We start from the raw sequence: 19664 nt of genomic DNA, 5'->3' as shown, positions 1-19664 counted from the left end.
AGTTAGTGGTGGGTGACCAAATTGGCCACCCTACTAGACAGAAGGCAGAAGGAGAAGAAATAAGAAAGAAAGAGGCAAATAAGTGTTGTGGGGAGAAAGGAGGATGACACCCAGGAGAAGAAGCGCTAGCGGGTGCCTCCTATGTATAAGACAGCTGTCGCCCGGGATTTTCTTGCTGCTCATAAAGCCGCGAGATGGTGTGATCCCCCTGGACGGGATGGCAGCCCGGAGCAGGGTGACCCGCCGGATCGTGTCACCGGGGAGACCTGCTGCGAGGTCCCACCGACTTCGGGGAAGCTGCCCCCAGCTTGCAGCGGTGAGACACAACCCCGCGTGCTTTTATGGGCCACGGCGGCAGCTCGGAGAGGAGCTTTGCGGCAGAGGCTGGCAGTGGCGCCTGGAGGTGGCCTTGGGCCCCCCTCGCCACAGCAGGGCCCGCTGGCCACTCCTTTGCACTGTGCTTGTGCTATTTCTATGCTATGCTACTTAAGCACTATACTTTTGGGTGAACCTGTTTTGGTGGTAGCTATGGTAAATTCTTTTTTTTCCCCCACCTCTCCCCAGTTTTCGTGTTAACATTCTGTTTCCGAAAGGCAGGCAGGCAGATAAGCACAAGAGCTGCGCAGGGGACGGCCTCAAAATTGTTGCTGGTTAAATCACAGTCACCGTTTCTGTTAAAATGTGGCCATTTGAAAAACCTCACTCAAACTACAATTTCAAATAATTGTGCTGAGTGAGTATTTATTGTAGCTTCGTGGGAAGTTTAGTAAAAAATACACAAAAATAATAGGAGTACAAATGTATCACCTTGCAGCAGTTGGCTATACTCTGTTAGCACATAATCCCCTAGTATTAAATATATAGTTATGTGCTGTTTGGACTGGTTGCAAATAAAAGGGGAGGGGGGGAACTTTCAGAGGGCTTTTTTTTTTTTTCATTACGAAACAGCTAGAAACAAACAATCCGATGCTCACTTGAACGGCATTACGTGCTAGAAATAAAAGTTGCCCGCAAAATAAAATCCCGTCTTTCATAAACCCGAGGCATTCCGGTGAGCCGTGAAATCACACACGCTAGTATCTAAAATCCGTTTCAAAGCCTGGGCTTTCCTCACAAGAGAAATATTCTTGGAGCTTTTCTGGAGTCAGCGGCCGAAGCCAAGCGCTATGGAGGCTTACACTGATACAATAAAAAGGGACAATTTGCTTGGAAGTCTGTGGCTAATTTATAGCACAATGGCCAATGTCACGGGCGGTCGCGCTGCCGAGAAGTTGGCAGGTTAACTCCGCGTCTCCGGCAGCCCGAAAAGAGGCGAACGTTTCTGGCCCGAGCCGCCGCGCTGGCTGGCTGGCCGGCCCCGACGGCGATGCGCGGCCAAGTGCGGGCGCAGAAACCGGCCGGCCGGGGAGGGAGGGGGATGCGTGTTGAAAAACAAAGCTGGCTCTGAAGTCATTTCCCCGCGCTGAATCCAGCCATCCGGTTTCCCCCTTTCCCATTGAAGCGGGCCGGCGGCAGCAGGAAGGAGGCAGTGAAAGGGAACAAACGGGCCGGGTGTCCCGGCAGCGGGGCTCCCCTCCCGTCCCCCCCCCCCACCCCTCCGCTTCGGAAAGGGATGCAGGATTTATCAGAGACGCCCCAGAGGTGACAGATGCGACCAAGTTCCCCCAGCACCGGCGCAGGCACGCTGTGCCCCGCTTCCCCGGGACCCCTGGCTGCTGGAGCAAAGTCCTCACAGCCCGTGGTTTCCACGTCGGCTTGCTTTATATAGGAAGCAACCCCCCCCCATTCCCCCCAACTCTGCAGAGAAAGGAAACGGGGGCGGATTTCAGATGCCGAAAGGGAGTGTGTTTAGCAGGGCGGGGAGGAGAATGTGGGATCCAGTCCTGAACCTGGAGGATGCAAATCTAATCATCAGCTCTTCTTAGCGGGGGGGATGCGGTGTGCATAGCCTGACAGCCGGTGCACGAGGCCGCTGCCTGCACAGGTACTCGAGGTGGGATTACCAGAATTGCCTGAATTAGGCACCCAGATCCCACTGCGATTAAACAGAGCCCGGACCTTCGGCTCTCTCAGGCGCCTTTGGAAATTGCAGCCTACCCGATGGGGCCTCTGCAGTCAGCAAAGCGCAGAAGAACCTGCTACTCTTTACATACGAGCCCGAAGTTGGACGTGGCAAGGCTTAAGTGCCTGGCTACGTTTCGGCGCTACTAAACCAGGCTGAAATGTCTTCTGTGTTTGTCTGTTTTTGGCAGCAAGGTGATAAGTTTGAAAAACAGGATTTCAGTGGGCAAAGTGAGTTCTCCGAAGAGCAAAGGTTTGGCGGTCTGAGTGGTGGAGTTGGGCAAGGAGCAGCGCGGCGAGCGGCTCCTGGTGCTTCAACACCCCAGGCAGCCCTTGCTGTCTCTCGTTCAACTTTCGTTCGTTCAGCCCCGGTTTTCCAGCCTGCCGCCCTCAGGGGCTCTTACAGACGGGACGCCTTGGGTTGCCGCTTGGAGGACTGATTTGCTCTGACGCCTCATCTCTTAAGCATTACTGGTAATTTAGCATGTTGGTAACGTAAACACCAGGTCCGTGTTTGCTTGCTTCTAGCTTCCACACCACACAAAATGGTGTGGAGCACCTTTTCAGCTCTAGGTGCTCAGTGCGTTTTTTTCTTGCAGGATTCACAGAGGGGAACACGTAGCAGAGGACGATGCTCGAACCGGCGGCATGGGCCCAGAGCTGTTTGGCTACGCAGGCGCTGCTTTGGTCAGAGGTGTAAGTGGCTGAGGTGGCCACAGTGAAGAGCAAGACTGCCATGTGGGGCCTAAAGGCTTGTCTACAAAGGGCGGTCAGTGCAGAATAAGACGGCAAATTGGTATGCAATAGTCATGGTGCTGCAAATTGCAGCTCTAGCTTATTTTGTATGAGCTTCCCATTATGGACAATGCCCGAAAGTCAGCATAATTAAGAACCTGGCTCCTTGAGATACTTTGTTAAATAGGATTTAGCCATCTAAGTTGCTGGGGTTTTTGCTGCTGAGGTTTTTGCACGCTGAGTGGAACGATGCCCAAATTCCCTTATGAATCTGGGCCTGTGTCCCATATGCAGTCCTTTCTGTGGCGTAGTGAAGCCTCCTTTGAGAATCACATTGGAGAAATAATGCGGAGCAGGAAGCCAGACACCTGAGCCTTTGACTCAGAAAACGGACAATAACATGATTCCTATTCCTGTCTGACAAGAAAAATTTGGCAGAATAGGAAAAAGCAGCGCAGCAAATAGCTGGAACGACCAGCTCCATGCTGCTGGAAATGACACTAATATTTTCCCTTCATAATTTCCCTCCTGCTCTTTCCCTTAGGCAGCCTGCTAGCGCTCTCAGATGCACTGTCCTCGCAGTGAGGCCGTTGTGCATTTGAATACGAGAGATGGTGGCTGGTGTGAGGGAAAAACGATTTGACCGTCCTTGCCTGGACAAAACTGACTTCACCAAACAGGTGCTTCCAAAATGTTCTTTTAAGAAAGTAAGGGCTGGTATTAGTAAAACCACAAGCCTGACTCTTTTTTTGTGAGTAAAGCTGTGCAAAGCAAATCTGATACATGAACCTGCAGTGCCCCGAGACAACCAGCTCAGAAAAATGGAATAAAAGTTACTCTGCTTATTAAAAATTGTTTTATGCCTCATGCGTGACGTATAAATAGCGTGTACGCACGGGGAGAGAAGGCACGTGCACATATACCGCGTGGCATGGATGGTACCGTCGCATTAGGGGGAAAACCAGCACCGTGTTTAGGTGGGGGCAGTGAGTCAGTTGGGTTTCAGCCCTGCTGCGGTGCAGCGCCGTGGCTCGGCGGGCGACAGATGCTGTATGCTAATGCCGCGAGGAAGGAGAGTCGCCCGGGGCACAGAGACAAGGCTCCTCCGTGCAGCATCCTATAAAAGAGCTGTGCTCATCCTCACGCGCAGCAGTGGCGAGCGCTCTCCCGAGGAGCCTTCTCCCGAGGAGCGCGGTCGGCTCGGCCGCCGGCGGACCGCTTCCCGCAGGAGCTAAGCAGGCGCTTGTTGAAGCGAGCGGGACGCGCTGGCTTTTTCCAGATGGCAGCAAACAATAGTGGGGCCGGCGGGGCCGAGCGCGCCGCCCCAGCCTGCCCCTGCATACAGAGCAGCGCGGCGCCCGTAGCGAGCAGCCCGGCTCACGGCAGCCCGAGGCTCTTCCCCGAAGGCTGAATTGCCTCCCTGCCGCTTCGGGGGGGACGCTCAGCCGACGGCCAGGGAGCGGCAGGAGGTGGTAGGGATTAGCGCGCGGTGTGGCCGGCTTGCGCAAGGCTTTGGGAGGATAAACAGGGCAGTTTTGCACACCTGACGAAGGAAGTTGTGCCCGTTTGTAGAGGAGTCTGCAGTATTAGCCGCTCTCTGTGTGTGTGTGTGCGCGCGCGCAGAGCACAAAAATGCAAACGGAAAGCCTTTAACTTTTCATGTGCTGCCTTCTCGCAGTGACATAAAGGCCATCCAAGAGCAGCTACTTGCTTGTGCTGTTTCTAATCTATTCTTCTTAGGGACTACTAATTTAAAAGTACTGGTATTAAAATGATGTTAAAACGATCAGTGTCAAATGCTTTCTTCGGTCTCTTTCACACCCAGCTTCCCCAAGCTGCCTGGTCCGCAGCATGCCCAGGGTAACGGAGCAGCTCCTCCTGGCCCCGCTCGGCCCAGGATTAGGTGCCAAGGGTAGGGACAGGCATGGAAAGTAAGGACTAATCGTCATCGATAACCTCCCAGCTGGGATGTTAGCTGAACACTCAATAACTCTATCTTTGGCAAAGCCTTGAGTAATATCCCAGCTTCAAGGTTGGTGCTGAAATTCATGGTGCAGGGAAATGAAGACAAGCTTTGGCGGTTGGTGGGGCTGAGGACACCGTGTAATTCCCTGCCCTCGTTCTTCTGAAAGCACCACTGGCTAGAGGCAAAAGGAAGGACACATCGAAAGCAAAGTCCAGGTGAGGAAATCCAGCTGCCCTCTGGGTGCCAGAGAGGTGCTTGTCCTAGAGAAGCGTCCATGGTTTCTGTGAACTATGGATCCACATCTGGGATCTTATGGTACACCTCGGGAATTTGAGGCTGCTGGTGTGGAACGATCATGCCAGGGTGAGGGAGGTCTGCTCCTCAAAAAGGATCTTCAAAATGTCATAACTTTTCTCCTAAAATAATACAGAAGGTTTTTTTTACCTGCAACTGTAAAAGAACTGGAAGTCCTGTCTCATACTCACCTGAGCAATATCTACTCTGGAAAACATTTGTCAAATGTGATGTTTTTGGCACTGTCACTGCTAGGAGAGTTTTCTCCCTTTCATTGCCCAGCACTGCTAGGATAATAAAAATGCCAGGCGCTTGTCAGCAACCAGGCCACAAACTCCCCCGTAGCCAGCCCATGGCAGCTTTGGTGTGGCTTGGTGGTGACAGTGCTCGGAGGCTCGGTGGACAGAGGCACCCTGCTGCCAGGGGCTCCCATTCCCACCACGGCCTCGAAGGACGTTTATCAGCCATGGGACCAAAGGGAAGCCAAATGCTTCCCTGATAGGGTGCACTGAAAGAGCAGAACTTTCCAGGAAAAATGCACACATTTTTGTTTGTCTGTTTGTTTCTACCTGCTCTAAGCTTCTGCTTCTGGACTATTAATCTCTGCAGTGGGTGAGGAGGTCATTCATTCCCACCAACTATCCCACCTGGTTTCCCCAACCAGGCATCTGTGCTTGGTTACCTTGAGTGATCGATCAGAGGGCTGATATTCCTCCCCAGGCACCTCCCAGTTACTAAGGACTTGTTCTGGTCTGATGTAAAGGCCTGATCAGAAGGGCTGGACATGATCTGCTTTCAAACAAAGCACGCTACGAGTAGGGCCATAGAAGATGAAGCTCATGTGGTACTTGAAGTTCAAAGTAGGGCTAGATTTTTGCAAGCTTACAGTCAAATTGGATGTCATGCCTGAGTTCGTTGGTGTGGTCAGTCCATGTGGACCATATAGTGAAGGTAAAGACTATTTTTCCTGAAGTATTTCATGTAACTGCAGACATCCAGCAGCTCAAACAGTACGTGGAGAAATATCACTCTCTACATGCTCTGTTCTTATCTCCCGTCTGTGTATCTCCACCGCTGTTTCTTATGAGAGATCCTGGCTTCACTCATGTGAGTCTGTCAGCCGTTCTCCTCTTCTTAAATCCGCTAATTTTACCAAATCAGTGCTTTGTTTTTTTCTGATGAGGGAAAATGTGGGCAAGAGGTAAGGGCTGAGTACAAGTAACAGGAGATACAAGGTAGTTGGTGTTTGTGAGGTCGGGATTTGGAAGTCCGAACATATTGATTCACTCTAGGTTTGTGAGCTGAAAGAAAGCAGCAGCGCAGTGGCAGCTCTTCAGCTACTGCTCGCCCGAGCTTTCCGCAGTGGTTTGTTGTTGTTGTTTTTTTAATTTTGGGTCACCTTCAAACAACCTTGTGCCCTGCTTAAAGTAAATGTCGCTAGAGCCCGGAAGGGGAAGGCGAGTAAACGCAGTGTCTAAGAAAATACAGGATCACGTCTGCGAAGCAATTGTGCTGCTTTTGGCAGTTGCAGGTGACAACCCTAACAAGTGCCCACGAGCAGATGAGAAGTTTATAGGCTGTTAATAAACTGTAACCAATCAGTGAATGCTGGCGGGTTGTGTTCAAGCTGTTTGGGGCCACAGGTCCTTGGGAGAGCTTGCACTTGCTCTGCCTTTATTTCAACATAGCAGAAACATTAAAGCATGTGGCAGACTCTTGATGTTTGTTACAGTGAATAGACATATGTCCCTCACACTAGCATGTAGAATATCTAATTAAGTTACACAATGATAGCTTATACCCAGGGGCAGTCGCAAACAAGACGCTGTCACACTCTTAAGAACACAAACAAAATGAAAATTGCCTCTTTATACATTATAATGAATATGTTTTCAATACATTAAAAGTTCATTTACTAACAGACTCTGCCAGAGTGAGTGGATTTCTGCTAATATCATTTCGTTTTTCAGAAGCATTAGTTTGTATGGTTAGGATTAGGCACAAGTTTGTTAATGAAGCTACCGAACGTTTTTCCCCCAGTAGACTTGAAGGAAGAAATGAAATCTTAATGGTGTATTCGTTGTGTTGTCTCCAGTAAATCCAGCTCTTCAGAGCCCCGTCTCGGGAGGGGGGTCCGTTCTGCAGGACACGTACGCTGGGGATTCATGTTTGCCCTTCCCCCGTCTCCCCTTTTCTTTACTAGCTTTTTGCGTTTTTCACAGGCGAGAGGAAGTCGCCCTAAAGCTGGACGGCGTCAGGGGTCACCTCCCACTTCTGCGCTGATGCTGCCGGATGACAAGGTATGGCCGGAAGGACAGTGCAGCAACACCTGGGGAGTAAGTCCTGATCTGTGCACAGGTTTTCCTGTGACCATGTCGGGGGCGGGGGGGGGGGTTATTCCTCCCTTTCTCCAGTATTTATTATAACAGTCCAAGCAGCGTGAAAGCGGCCTGTGGCGTTGCAGCTCATGCTTCCCGCCGCAGCACGCCATTCTCACTAAGGGATTTTTGCACTTTTTTTTTTTCTGCGCGGGAACAATTAAATTGCATAACTTTTGTGAGGGCAACGTCTCCGAGCGGGGAGGGCTGTGTGACGGCGGGTGATTCCCGCGGCCCGGCCCGCACGCCTTGGCTAGGCGGCACGGCGCCATTCCCGGCACGCGGGTGACGTGTGCCGGCCCCCGGCTCGCTCGACGGAAGCCCGTCACTTCCGCCTCTGCCTTCAGCGCTAACGGGAGCCGGGAGAAGAGCCCCTTTCCCCTTCTTTAACGGGGCTCTGGCTAAACCCTTCCCGGGTAAGGTAAGGCGGCTGGGGCCTGCTCCCGCCGTCCGTGCCCTGCGAGCCCCGTGTTGGAGCTGCTGTTTCGGGAGGGTCCCAGGTCACAGCAGGAGGCGGCAGGTGTCCCCCCTGCCCCTCTAGCGCACCCCTTGAGGCAGTCTCTGCTACCTGGGCTATTTTATAGGGGGCTGGCGATTGCTGGGGCCGTGTTCAGACGCTTTAAAGAGGGGCTGGCATGCAGGGGAGCCGTGTTTAAGGCTGACACACGCGAGGCCTCAGGCGGCCTCAAGTGGCTCTCCTGGAAAGTGAGGAGCGGGCCCTGAGGTGCCAAATCCCTCCCCAGAGGCCGTCGGCGCCGCGTCCGCGGGGAAAGCGCGCCCTGAGAACCCCGTCGCCGCGAGCGTGGGGGAAGGGGCCGCCTTCACGCGGGGCTGCCCTCCGACGTCTCCCGTCTCGAGAGCCCCCGGATATTTTCAGCCTCGACACTTTGCGCCCCTTAATGTGGTTTTGTTCTGTTTTGTTTTTTTTCACTTTTCGCCCGCCGCGGCCGGTGCTGCAGCTCGGCAAACGACATCGCCCCCCCCCCCCCCCCCCCGGCTCGCAGGACGCCCCGCGCTCCGCGGAGGCTGGGCAGCTCTCCCGCTTTCCGGCGTCGCTGAGAAGCCGAGGCCGACGAGGAGAAACGACGGCTGCTGCCCGCGCCGGTTCCCTTTGGGACGGCCGGGCTCTCCTGGGTTTCGGCAGCTCTGGCTGGCGCCGGGGCAGCGCCGGCTTCCCGCCGTCCTGGTGCGCCGAGCCCCCCGCCTCTGCTGCGCCCGTGGTGGAGGAGATCTCCGCTCTACGTCAGACGAGCGGCATAAAAGAGTGGGGTTATTTCTGACAATGCCGGAAGAAAGGAGCGGAGCGGGTGGAGGGGGAAACTTTGTGGCATATTCAGCATGACCCCAAATGAAGTGTAAACCTTGGAAGGGGATAAATGAATTAGCCCCTTGATTTGGGCCCTCTCCCGCAGCACGCTGCGGTACCTTTGGCTGCCCTAGCTGCAGTCTGCAGCGTTTCTGTCCCTGTAATACGTATCATATATCTCCTTACTCTGTTCCCTTAGACAGCAAACCAAATTCTGCTTGACTCCCTCAGGCAGGACAAAACAAGCCCCCACCCCGCAACTCTGCTAATTTCCTAGTTAAAAGGATTTTTCTTATTTAAGTGAGTAGAATTGTGGCTGCTTTTGCCAAAAAAAAAAAAGAAAAAGAAACTGTTTTTTTTTCTTTTTTAAGCAGACAAAGACGTGTATAAATCTGCGTGTCTTATACATATATGTATATGTCTTAGTGAAAATAGCGTTTAACAAATGTCTTGTGCATCTGCAGAATTCTCCAACAATCCTGACACTGTGATCAATCTGTAGTCTGGTGATGTTTGGTGACAGTGATTGATTGATTTTTCCTGCTAATAGGATCAACATTGGGAATATATTAAACTAAAAGGCACACTTCTGACTTTCAGGAAACACCCTGTGTATTGGGCCTGATCCAATTGTATTGGTTTTGGCAGCAGGATACAATGATTGATGACAGCCAGGGAGTCGAGGGCTGCTTGGAAGAAGAGTTGGATTCCCTTAGCGGTCTCTCCGTGTGCATGACACTAGTTTCCTGCTGGGACAGGGACACGCATAAGAAGGGACAATGGAGCAGGGTGGCCCATCCAGATAACCTCTTCTAATGCATATGGTGAGATCTGACCTGCCAGTTCAAGAAGAGAAGGCAAAAAGCTGATGGGAAATTAATTCTCAGGAGTTTGTCAAGACATCTCCAACAAGTGAAGATAAATGGCAGAACAAAACTTCTAAAGATAATCCCAAGAATAGGGATGAATGAAAAAGGGAAACACTATTTTGCATTTACATCCATCTTTTAGGGTAAAAGGCTTGGGGTAAGCACTGTGCTTTTGGAGGATCTCGACCCTGTGTGTAACTTTGTGTTGCTTGTAACTCCTGAGACGTTTGAGCACCCCCAGGGTTATTCGGGCCATGTGTGTGGGGAGCAGATCGCACATTCACCTCGTTCATTCTTTTTCTCGAGCGGATGGACTGGGAGCTTGCAGAAAGCTTTTGGATCCAGTCATGTTGCCACTGAAATCAATGCAAACCCTCTCTTGTCTTCAGAAGCACCATACAAGCATTGAGAGTAGAGAGATGAGAATGCGTTTGGACTTTTGCAGGCTGAACCGGCAAGTACTTGATGCTATTTTGCAAAGGTGGAACGGCATGCCCAATCCCATCATTACATTTACTGCCTTCCCTTGATGATTATTAATAGAAATACTAATATATCACTAAATGTGTGTATCTGGAAATTCAGTTTCCCTGACCCTGTGATCTTTGAGGCTTGGCAGGCTGAAATATGCACAATGCATATTTTTAACCTGCATTCACCTGGGCTGGAAGTTTAGAAGGGGCCAGCTCTCATAGCTGGAGCCAGGCTTTCAGAAAACCTCCCCTGCCATCTCAACCCCTGCCTAGGCAATCCGTTTTTCAGAAACATAGCATTAGGCTGTGGATGCTGAGCACTTTAATAGACTTAGGAGCAACTGTCACACGGAGATACTCATAAAACTTCTGAAAATTCGGCCCTCAACTTTGAGACCTGCAAAAATAATCAGAATACTGTTGAGTCAGGGAGTCTGAGGTCCCCATCCCACATGGAGATGGAAGCACCAATGCGACGCGGGGAAACCTGAGCAATGCAGCCTCGAGAAACATCTTGCAAGATCAGGTGAGAGTTGCTGACCTGGTGGCTTTACTGAGGGCTGTTTGCAAAGAGATGGCTCCAGTCATATCCGTGCGTGCGAAAGCACCGGCTGCTTTCTGTGTCCCTTTCTCTCTGTGGGTGTATGAAGGGAAGGCGCAGGTGGGTTGCAGAGTGCAGGGTACAGCATCAGGATGGCTGTCCCTCACCTATGAGAGTGTAAAATCAAGTCCTGGCCCCTGGGCAGCAAGGGAAACTGCATCCCCTGGTCTATGCCACAGCTGTAGCAGTCACATCTCTGCCTTCCGTTGTACAGTGTCCTGGTCATCATGTGTCACCTCCAGCGCCCTGACTCCAGCACAGAAAGGTTGCAATGACTTCCTGAAGGAGTTTTGCCCCAAAATATCAGCATGCTGACGTTTTCAAAAGGAAAAATTTGGGAATTTCTGTCTCCGGCTTGTACGTGTAACTAAATGTGTTATCTGTGCTTATGATCTCACGTAACCACAGTTTCCCTCACCCACAGCAAGCCCTAGTTCACATTAGTAAGGAGAGGTCTGTAGGAAAAAAAAAAAGAGCAACTTTCTGTGGAAGACTGGCATTTGAAAAGCTGTTGAAGGGTATTGAAAACATTCATTCAGATGAAAAGGAAGCGTACTGCAGACCCGCTCAGGGAGCTCTGAAAAATTGCATCCCAACGTACATCCCAAATCCGTGAAGGGCAGAGCCAGTGCCTTGGTACCTGTCTGCTGAAAAGGCCCGTACCCCTTGCAAGAGTCGCAGGCCCAGCGGGGACGTCCAGCCTCATCGTGCCCTTCAATTTTTCACAGCAGATTTTGGACTGCTTGGGTCAAAATTTGCTAGGCAGAGACTGCAGAGATCCCCCACCAAAAAGAAACAAGGGCATCGGGGTGGGAGTGTGGGGGGCCCTGACATTACTAACTTTTCCCTTCCTCCGGGCTTCCCTGAAGGGCTGGGATTTCTGCCTAAAACTGCCAGCCTCTGGCTGTGCCTCTCTCCCTCTTTCTGTATTACACCTGGGGTGGCCAGCAGGGAGGGGAAGGGGAAAGGGGTAAGAGGAAGGGGAAGCATAGGTGTGAACAGGGCCACTGGGGAGGGGACCCTCTGGGCCGGGCAGTGTGGGCTCAGGCTCCCTCTTTGTGTCAGGATAAGTCGTGACAGATCTGCCCGGCTGCCGTGGAAAAGCAAACAAAATTCAGAGGGATAAAGGCAACAAAACTGAGCTGCTCTGAGGAAAGAGGCCGGCCCACCCGATCCCCCCGGCTGGGGCTGGAGGGGGGGAGGCCACCCCTCGAGGGGGCCGCAGTCCCGGCGGCCCAGGCAGGGCAGCGGCGGCTGAGGGAGCAGTCAGGGGAGGAAGCATGAGGATTTGGGTCACGCTCAGCGGCGACGGCAGGGAAGAGGGTGCCCCGACGGCGGTCCCCCGGCGAGGCTGCCGTGTGTGCAGCGGTGCCAGCCCTCGACGTGCACAGCCGTCGGGCAGCCCGCTCCAGTGGGTGCAGAGCATATGGGCGCTTCACCCCCCTCGCCGTAACCCTATACGCTGGGAGCTGCGGCTTAATCGGCAGGCAATGCAATCAGGGGAGCCCTGCGGGGCACTGGTGCGCGCAGGGGAGCATATGGGCAGCAAGGCAGGCGGCGGGGCGCTGGGGGCCCGGCAAAGCAGCTAATTTCATTTGCAGGTAGCTCAGGAGGCCGGGGGGGGAGTAGGGGCCGGGGCAGCACAGCTGGCTGGCATCAGCCTCCGGACTGTCCAGCCGCCGGTGGGGACCTGCAGCCCCCTGCCTCGGCTCACCGGCCACCCCCTCGGTGGCAGCAGGTACGGGCACCGGCAGCAGCCACCCGTCAGGCTGCTTTTTAAGGATGGAAACAGCCACCGGGACCGGAGGGGCCGAAATGCCCCTGCAGAGGAGCCGGACCCCCACCCCGGGTCGGTGCTCCCCGCCGGTGCTCCCCGGGGCCACCTGTTAGGTGAGGGGGAAAGGCCCTCTGGGTGGGAGAGGGCGATCAGGCAGGCAGACGAGCAGGATTTACTAGCTTCTGGCCACTGCCGACTTTTGCATCTGTCAGGGCGCTAATTATTGCCTTTAATAGAGACAAAGAACGGCTCCTAATGACGCTCCCTCTAATTCTCACCTGCTCCTGCCCTGCTTCCGCAGCAGCGCTCCCTCGCCGGAGCCCTGCTAATTGGGAAAGCTGCTCCGCTTATCGCAGCCTCCCTGCGCGGGGCGGGGGGGGCGAGCTGTGCCGGCGGCCGGGCCGGGCGGTGCAGGGGGGGAGAGGTGCAGAATCCCCTGCCCAAAACCGGGGGAGGGGGTGCATGCAAAGTGGAGCTGCCCCCGGCCCCTGGCCAGGTCAGAAACCTGCCGAAGCGGTTGCGGCGGGACATGGGGCTGGGGACGGGGCGTAGCTGGCATGGTAGCAGCGCATCTTCAGCAGCCCCTCGGCAGGGGGGGCAGAGCTGACCGAGCGGCCCATATTTGAGCTAGCAGGTGTCCGGGGAGGGGGGAAAAGGGAAATTTCGCCTCCCAGACGCCTCTGAGAGCAAACACCGAAATGGCAGGAGGGAGCGGGCTCCGGCCGAGAGGTCCCCCCTTCTCCATCGGCTCACGGGCCGCTGCCCGGCACCTCCCCGTCCTCGCCCCAGTGTGGTGAGGCTCAACCCCCCCCCATCCCTCCCTGCCCCACCTCGGGCTGTTGCGGCCACACTGAGGAGCGGGTTTTGCCCCCGTAGCCGCGTGGGAACTGGGGTGGTCTCTTCCCCTTCTCCGCGCCTCGCCTTCGGCTTCGGCTTGCAGCGCTGCGGGAGGGCGGCCGTCGGGGGACCGTCCCCAAGCCGCCCGCAGGCGCCTCGGCTGGCCCCGGGGGTGCTCACGCCTGGCTTCCCCGACAGCTCCCCCCCCTCCACCCCGGCCCCTGCGATGTGTCCCTTAACTGGCTGGGTTTGCCCTGCCCGAGCAAACCCTCCTCGGGCTTGTGCCGCAAGGATTGCCGACAAAGCCGCGGAGCGACACGGAGCGAGCAGCCCAAAGCGCCGGGCAAACGCCAGCGCCCTCCTTGCCACCAGGGACATGACCAGCCCTGCTGCCGCGGCAGGAGGCACCTGGGCAGCCAGGAGGATGGCCTGTCCCCCTCCCCGCCGTTGGTCCTCCGGGCTTCAACCCTTCCGGAGTTAAAAGGGGTTTGTTTGCCACGACCGGTATCGCGGGTGTTGGGGAGCCGAGCATCCTTCGAGGGGCTGGGACGGGTTGAAGCCGTGCTTCTCTGCAGAAGGGAGCGGGTGTTTGTCATCCCCTCGAGAGGGATGCTGGGGCAGGGGGGGAGGCACTCCCGTCCCAGTTCGGGAAAGGATTGACTCGTCATCCCCGCGAGAGGCGAGCAGAAGGAGCAAAACCAGCAAGGCACGGGCCAGAGCGGGTGGCAGAGCCCTCCCCGGGGCCGGCAGACACCGCTGCGCTGCCGGGCCCGAGCCAAACCCCGCGGGGACCCCGGCTTGCCCCGGCCGCCGCGCTGCTTATGAACCGCTTCGCCTTAAACCGTAAAAAAAAAAAAAAAGTCCCCGGGGACTGGATTCGCTTCCATGCCCGCACGGAGGTCTGTGCCCACAACACTCCTCCTTGCTCTCTCTTTTGTAATATATATCCGTGTATTTATTATTTACACACGCATATATTTGCGTGTGGGTATAAATATTTCTTTGGAGGAAAAAAAATTGTTTGTAAATATTTTCTTGGAGGGGGAAAAAAAATTGTTTTCCGGTGTCCCTCCCCAGGCGCAGCCCGGCGGCCGGGGCGGGAGCGGCCTCCCGGGGCGGGCGGCGGCGGCGGCACCGTGGGAACCGCGCCCGGGGAGCCCCGCTGCCCCGTCCCGGCGCCCCCGAGGGGCAGCCGCGGCCGCCGGGAGCCGGGCTCTGCCCGCCTCCTCGTCCTCCCCAAAATACGGGATTCGTTTGCCTCGTTATCTTTCTCCTTAATGAAAAGGGAAAGCCCAAGCCGCTCCGCGCCCGCGCTGTGCGGGCGTTCAGACACCTCTTTCTTTGAGGTCTGCAAATGTGAGAGGATGAAATATAAACTATTGCGCACCCACACTGTCCAAATATCGCAGTACAGAACGGCTAAAATACACACGAGTGAGATATATTATCAACTTTAGGGGGGAAAAAAAGGACCGCCCCCAAAATAATTTTCTTTTCCGTGGATTTTTGGTTGATTGGTTTTGGCTGAAGGTCAAGTGTGTGAACCACTTACAATGAGTAAATCACACATCGCAAAGTTTCCTGAAATTAATATTTCCCTCCTGTCAAGTGCTGGACTCTGTCGACAAAAATCTGAAATTTTGAGACCAGTAACATTCGTTTGTTTCCTTGTCCCCATTACTCTGCGAGGAACAAACAAAAAAAAATAGTTTCGATTAGCCTGCGAAACAAACGAGCAAACAAAAAAACTTAGAGAAAGAGCAAGTATCTACCTAAAATATTATAGTCCGTTTCCACTTTTCTCTGGTAATTCCATAATACATTTTATCTTGCCCTGATAACGGATTAATGTTGTTAACAGTAACTGCTTCATGCTCCCGACTTGTCTCAAAACATAAACGAATAGGAAAAAGCAATTTATTTAAAATGTTTTTTATTTAAAATCTCAACAGTGGATCACTTTTTTTTTTTTGCAACCAAACAAGTAATAAATATTATTTAGCAACTTTTTTCTTTTTTCTTTCTTTTTTTTTACAAAAATAAACAGATGATAAAATCTCTGCAAGGGGCAGTGATAAGAAAAGTTGTTATTTCAGAAACAAGCCCAAGTTCTCAGTATTGCAATACAGACAGTGTGAAAGTTCCTACACAGAAAGAGCATTAAAGAGTTCGAAACTTTGTTAAAGGTGGCAGGAACGAAAGACATGTTATACGCTTTATAAAAAATAAAACCAAAAAACCAACAAATCAACGAAATCAGCCCAAACCAAACCCTTGTTCATTCATAAGGCTTACACAGTACAAGTGCACGAACGGAAATCTCAGGCAGAGCGGACTTGAGTTATCATTGAACGGTATATTTACAAATCCCGAAAGAGAAACCAAACCGAAAAACGGAGGGGGGAAGGAGGGTGGGGGGGGGGGACAAAAACTTGCAGGCTACCTTTCCACCAAAAGCTCTACTTTTTGCAAATTCCGTGAATCCCAAGAGCGGCCAGCCGGGTGCTCGGACGATCGACTTGCTATGCCAGGATGTGACCCAGCAACGGCTTGAGCGGCTCTACCGTGCAGAAACGCAGCCGGGAGGGGGTGGGGTAGGGGGAGAAAAACACGCAGACAAACCAACAAACCAGGTTCCCTCTGCAGTTTCGGTTCCTCCGTTTGCGGGGAGCCTAGAACTATTTTCACCTCCTAGCGAAGTTAGGCATAAAAACGAGAACGGAAGAGGAGGAGGAGGAGGAGGATGCGCGGAGGTTTTACGCTCGTCGGCGCGGTTTTCCTCTCGTGCGCCGCGGCGGTGCGCTGGCCGCGGGCGGGCGCGGGGCAGAGCGCGGCCCCGGCCGCCCCGTCGGCGGAGGAGGGCGACCCGCGGGCCCGGTGTCGCCGCTGCGACGGCCGCTGCGACGGCGCCCGGGGCCGGGCAGCGCGTCCGTAGGTCCTGGCGGTGCCGGGGCGGCGCGGCGGTCCCCTTCTCTCCCCCCCACCCCGCCGCCGCCCCGTCCCCCTCCTCGCCGCCGCCGCCCGGCTCATTTGGTGTCGGTGGCCAGTCTGGGGAGGCTGGCGGTGCCCATGCCGGAGACGTGGTGGTGCGGCGGGGCCGAGACCTGGCACATGCTGCAGGGGCAGGGCATCCCCCCCCAGTGCTGGAAGCCGCTGCCCAGCGGGGCGGTGGCGGCGGCGGCGGCGGCGGCGGCGGCCGAGGGCGACTTGAGGAGCCCGTGCGGGGGCCGGATGGAGCTGACGGCCGAGAGGCCGGAGCCCGGCAGGGAGGCGCTGGAGACGGCGGCGGGCGGCAGGATGGGGTGGTGCACGGGGTGCGAGGCGGGGTGGGCCGGGTGGCCGGGCAGCGGGGCGGAGTGGGCGCCCATGCCGCCGGGGCAGGCGGCGGGGTGGAAGCCGGCGTGGTGCCCGCCGTAGATCTCGCTGACGAGGCGCTTCATCTCCTCCAGGGAGTTGGTGAGCATGAGGATGTAGTTGCGCGCCAGGAGCAGCGTGGCGATCTTGGAGAGCTTGCGCACCGACGGCCCGTGCGCGTAGGGCATCACCTCCCGCAGCCCGTCCATGGCGATGTTGAGGTCGTGCATCCGCTTGCGCTCCCGGCTGTTGATCTTCAGCCGCAGCTGCTGCAGCTCCGGCTCCGTCATCTGCTTCTTGTCCTTCTTGGAGGAGGAGGAGGACGACGACGACGACGAGGACGACGAGGACTTGAAGCCCAGCTTGTCCACCACCACCACTCCCGCAGCGCTCATGGCGCTGCGCAGCTCGGCGCTCAGCTCCGGCGGGGAGTCGCTCTGCGTGGAGCTGGACACGGTGCCACCCGTGAAACCCCCACCGCTGCTTTTATTCCGGGCCGAGAGGAAGAGGTCATCGGGCTCCGGCGAGGACGGGCGGCTGGAGACCAGGCTGGCGTCCGAGTCCATGGCCCGGCAGGCGGGACCGCAGCGCGCACCGGGCTGCCTGCGAGGGGGAGAGAGCCCGCGGGGCCGCCCCGAGTCAGCGCCCGCCGAAACCTCGCCGGCCGCGGCCGCCACGTCGGCCAGCGGCCTCCGCGCCGCGCCCGCAGCGCGGCCCTCCCTTCCCGCCGGCGCCCTCGGGGGGCGCCTCCCGTCCCGCCCCGTCCCTGCCGCGCCGCGCCGCGCCGCGGGGGAGGCGGCTCCGTGCGGGGGGCCACTTACCGTGCGCGGGCGGCCGTGGGGAGCGGCGCGCCGCGGCGGGCGAGCACGGCAGCAGCGCGCACCTTGCGGCGCCGCCGCGGAGCCTTTATAGCCGCGCCGGGGAGGGCCGGTGCCGCCGGCGGGAGCGGCGGCTGCGCCAATCGGTGGCGGCGGCTGCGGCGGCGGCGGCGGCGGCGGCGGGGAGGGATGGAGGGAGGGAAGGCGGGGGGGGGGGCGCGGCTGATGTCAGCGGGGCCGGTCCGGCCCGAGGGCGCGGGCGGGGAGCCCCGGCGGGGCGGGTCTTTGTCGCACCGAGAATAAAACGCCACAATGACAGCGCCGGCAACAGCTGTCGGGGGGAGGCACCGGCCGGGGCCGAGGGGGGAGAGGTGGTGGTGGTGGTGGTGGTGGGGCGCCAAGCGCACCTCGCCCCGCCGCCAGCCCCCTCGGGCAGGCCGGCACGTCGGTGTTTCCCCGCCGCCGCCCTCCCGGCCCGGCCCCGCTGCCCCCCGCGCCGCCGGTCCCGCCGGAGTCGTTGTTTTGCCTTTCGTCCCCGCTCAGTGCGACAAAGGAGGCGCGGGGAGAAAAAGCGGTTTTCGCCGCCTCGTTTCGTCCTCCTCCGCTGAGGAGAGGACCCCCCGGCTCTCCGCCCCCCCCCCCAAGGGCATGGGGCGGCTCGCAGCGCTGCCCGGCTCCGCCGGGGACCCCCGGCCCCTCTGTGGACGGTGGTGCGGCAACTTCGGGGCGCTTTCCGCCCCGCAACGACAAGAAGTCAGGCAGCCAACCGCAGTGAAAACAGCCCCCTCCCCACACGCAACCCTCTGGGGAGACCGAAGCAGAAGAGGGGGGAGAAAGAAAAAAAAAGACACACACACACACACACACACACAAATATTGCCTTGGGAAATCCCGCCCGGCTCCCGGCGAGCTTCGGCTCCCCGGCAGCTCCGGCCACGGGGCCGCCGCTTCCTCCCCCCGGGGTAAATCCCCCCCCGGCCCCTTCGCCTTTTGTTGTATTATTTTTACACCCGTGTGTTTCCCAGCTGGCTCGGCCAGCCTCAACCATCCGTTAAATATGTATTTAAAACGTTAAGAAGTGAAGCGTGGAAATGTGTTTCCCAACGGTTGCGGGGATGATCCGTAACAGGTCAATTAGGAAAATCTGTGCAAGCGACAGCCGGCCCGGCCGCGTGTCCCGCCTGCGCCCGGGGGGGCGGCCGGGCTCCCGGCCCGCGGTGTTGTCCTCCCCCCCCCCCCCCGGCAGGCGGGGGGCTCCGCGCCGCCCCGCACGTGAATTTCAGCCCTTGCTTGTGGGGCTGCGCACCCGGCCGGGGGGAGGCGGAGAGGAAACCCCGGCCGGGGGGAGAGAAAATCCTAAGCGGGGGGGAGGAGGGGGAGAGGAGGTGGAGAGGAGGGGCTGGGGCTGAGCCCTGGAGGTGAGCAGCGGCGGGGGGAGAGGCCGGACGACTGTGCAAACTTTGCATTTCGGCCTAAGAAAGTACTGAATCGGCAGCAAGAAGCCTGCCTCTGCCTTTTGACTGATGCCTCTATACGGCGCATTGTGAGAGGTGCAGAAAACAGGGCAACAACGAGTACAACTAATTAAGGGGGCAGCCGGGCGCCTTGCCCCCGGCCGCCGGCTCCTGGCAGGGCCCGGGCCCGGCGAGGCGGCGGGGGCGGCCGCCCCGGGCCCAGGGGCGAAACGGAGGAAAACGCCGGCATCTCTCCTTCCTCCCGCCTCGGAGGGCCGGGGTAGTTTTTCTTCTTATTAAAAGGCTGCGACGGGACAGGTCCCTCAGCATCCCAAAGCCGTGGTGGGGGCCGTCCCCCCCCCCCCCCCCGTCGGGGTTACGGCCGCGGGCTCAGCCCCGGCAGCGGCGCTTCGCCATCTGGGGGGCACCGCAAGCCCCGGGGTGCCGGGGGGGGTGGAGGGGGTCCCTGCCGGGGAGGGCTGGTGCCGAAAGCGGGGTCCTGCCGCCCCTGGGGCCGGGCTGGGTCCTTGGGAAGCCAGTCCCACCGCAGCCCCCCGCAGCAGCCTGGGGCTCCTGGGGAGCAGAGAAGGGTTGTGGGCAGGGCTTTCCTTTTCCTTTTCTTTTTTCCTTTTTTCCTTTTTTCCTTTTCCTTTTCCTTTTCCTTTTCCTTTTCCTTTTTTCCTTTTCCTTTTTTCCTTTTCCTTTTCCTTTTCCTTTTCCTTTTTTCCTTTTCCTTTTTTC

The 19664-nt window shown here is 56.9% G+C and overlaps 1 protein-coding gene and 1 long non-coding RNA gene across 2 annotated transcripts; one reads left to right on the top strand and one right to left on the bottom strand.

The window, feature by feature from the left end:
* The first annotated feature begins 1487 nt into the window (after window positions 1–1487).
* On the top strand, window positions 1488–3662 carry LOC138061514 (uncharacterized). Its single transcript, XR_011135326.1, has 3 exons — window positions 1488–1641; window positions 2253–2535; window positions 2661–3662. It is a non-coding gene; the product is annotated as an uncharacterized lncRNA (long non-coding RNA).
* Window positions 3663–16293: 12631 nt separating this feature from the next.
* On the bottom strand, window positions 16294–17510 carry OLIG2 (oligodendrocyte transcription factor 2). Its single transcript, XM_068931210.1, has 2 exons — window positions 17473–17510; window positions 16294–17254 (listed from the first exon to the last, which is right to left on the bottom strand). The coding sequence occupies exon 2, from the start codon at window positions 17215–17217 to the stop codon at window positions 16324–16326; it is 894 nt and encodes a 297-aa protein (XP_068787311.1). The 5' UTR covers window positions 17218–17254; window positions 17473–17510; the 3' UTR covers window positions 16294–16323.
* Window positions 17511–19664: the final 2154 nt, after the last annotated feature.

This window comes from Struthio camelus, chromosome 1, assembly GCF_040807025.1.
Source record: "Struthio camelus isolate bStrCam1 chromosome 1, bStrCam1.hap1, whole genome shotgun sequence".
Classification (NCBI taxonomy): domain Eukaryota; kingdom Metazoa; phylum Chordata; class Aves; order Struthioniformes; family Struthionidae; genus Struthio; species Struthio camelus.
This window is presented reverse-complemented; position numbering and strand designations above follow the sequence as displayed.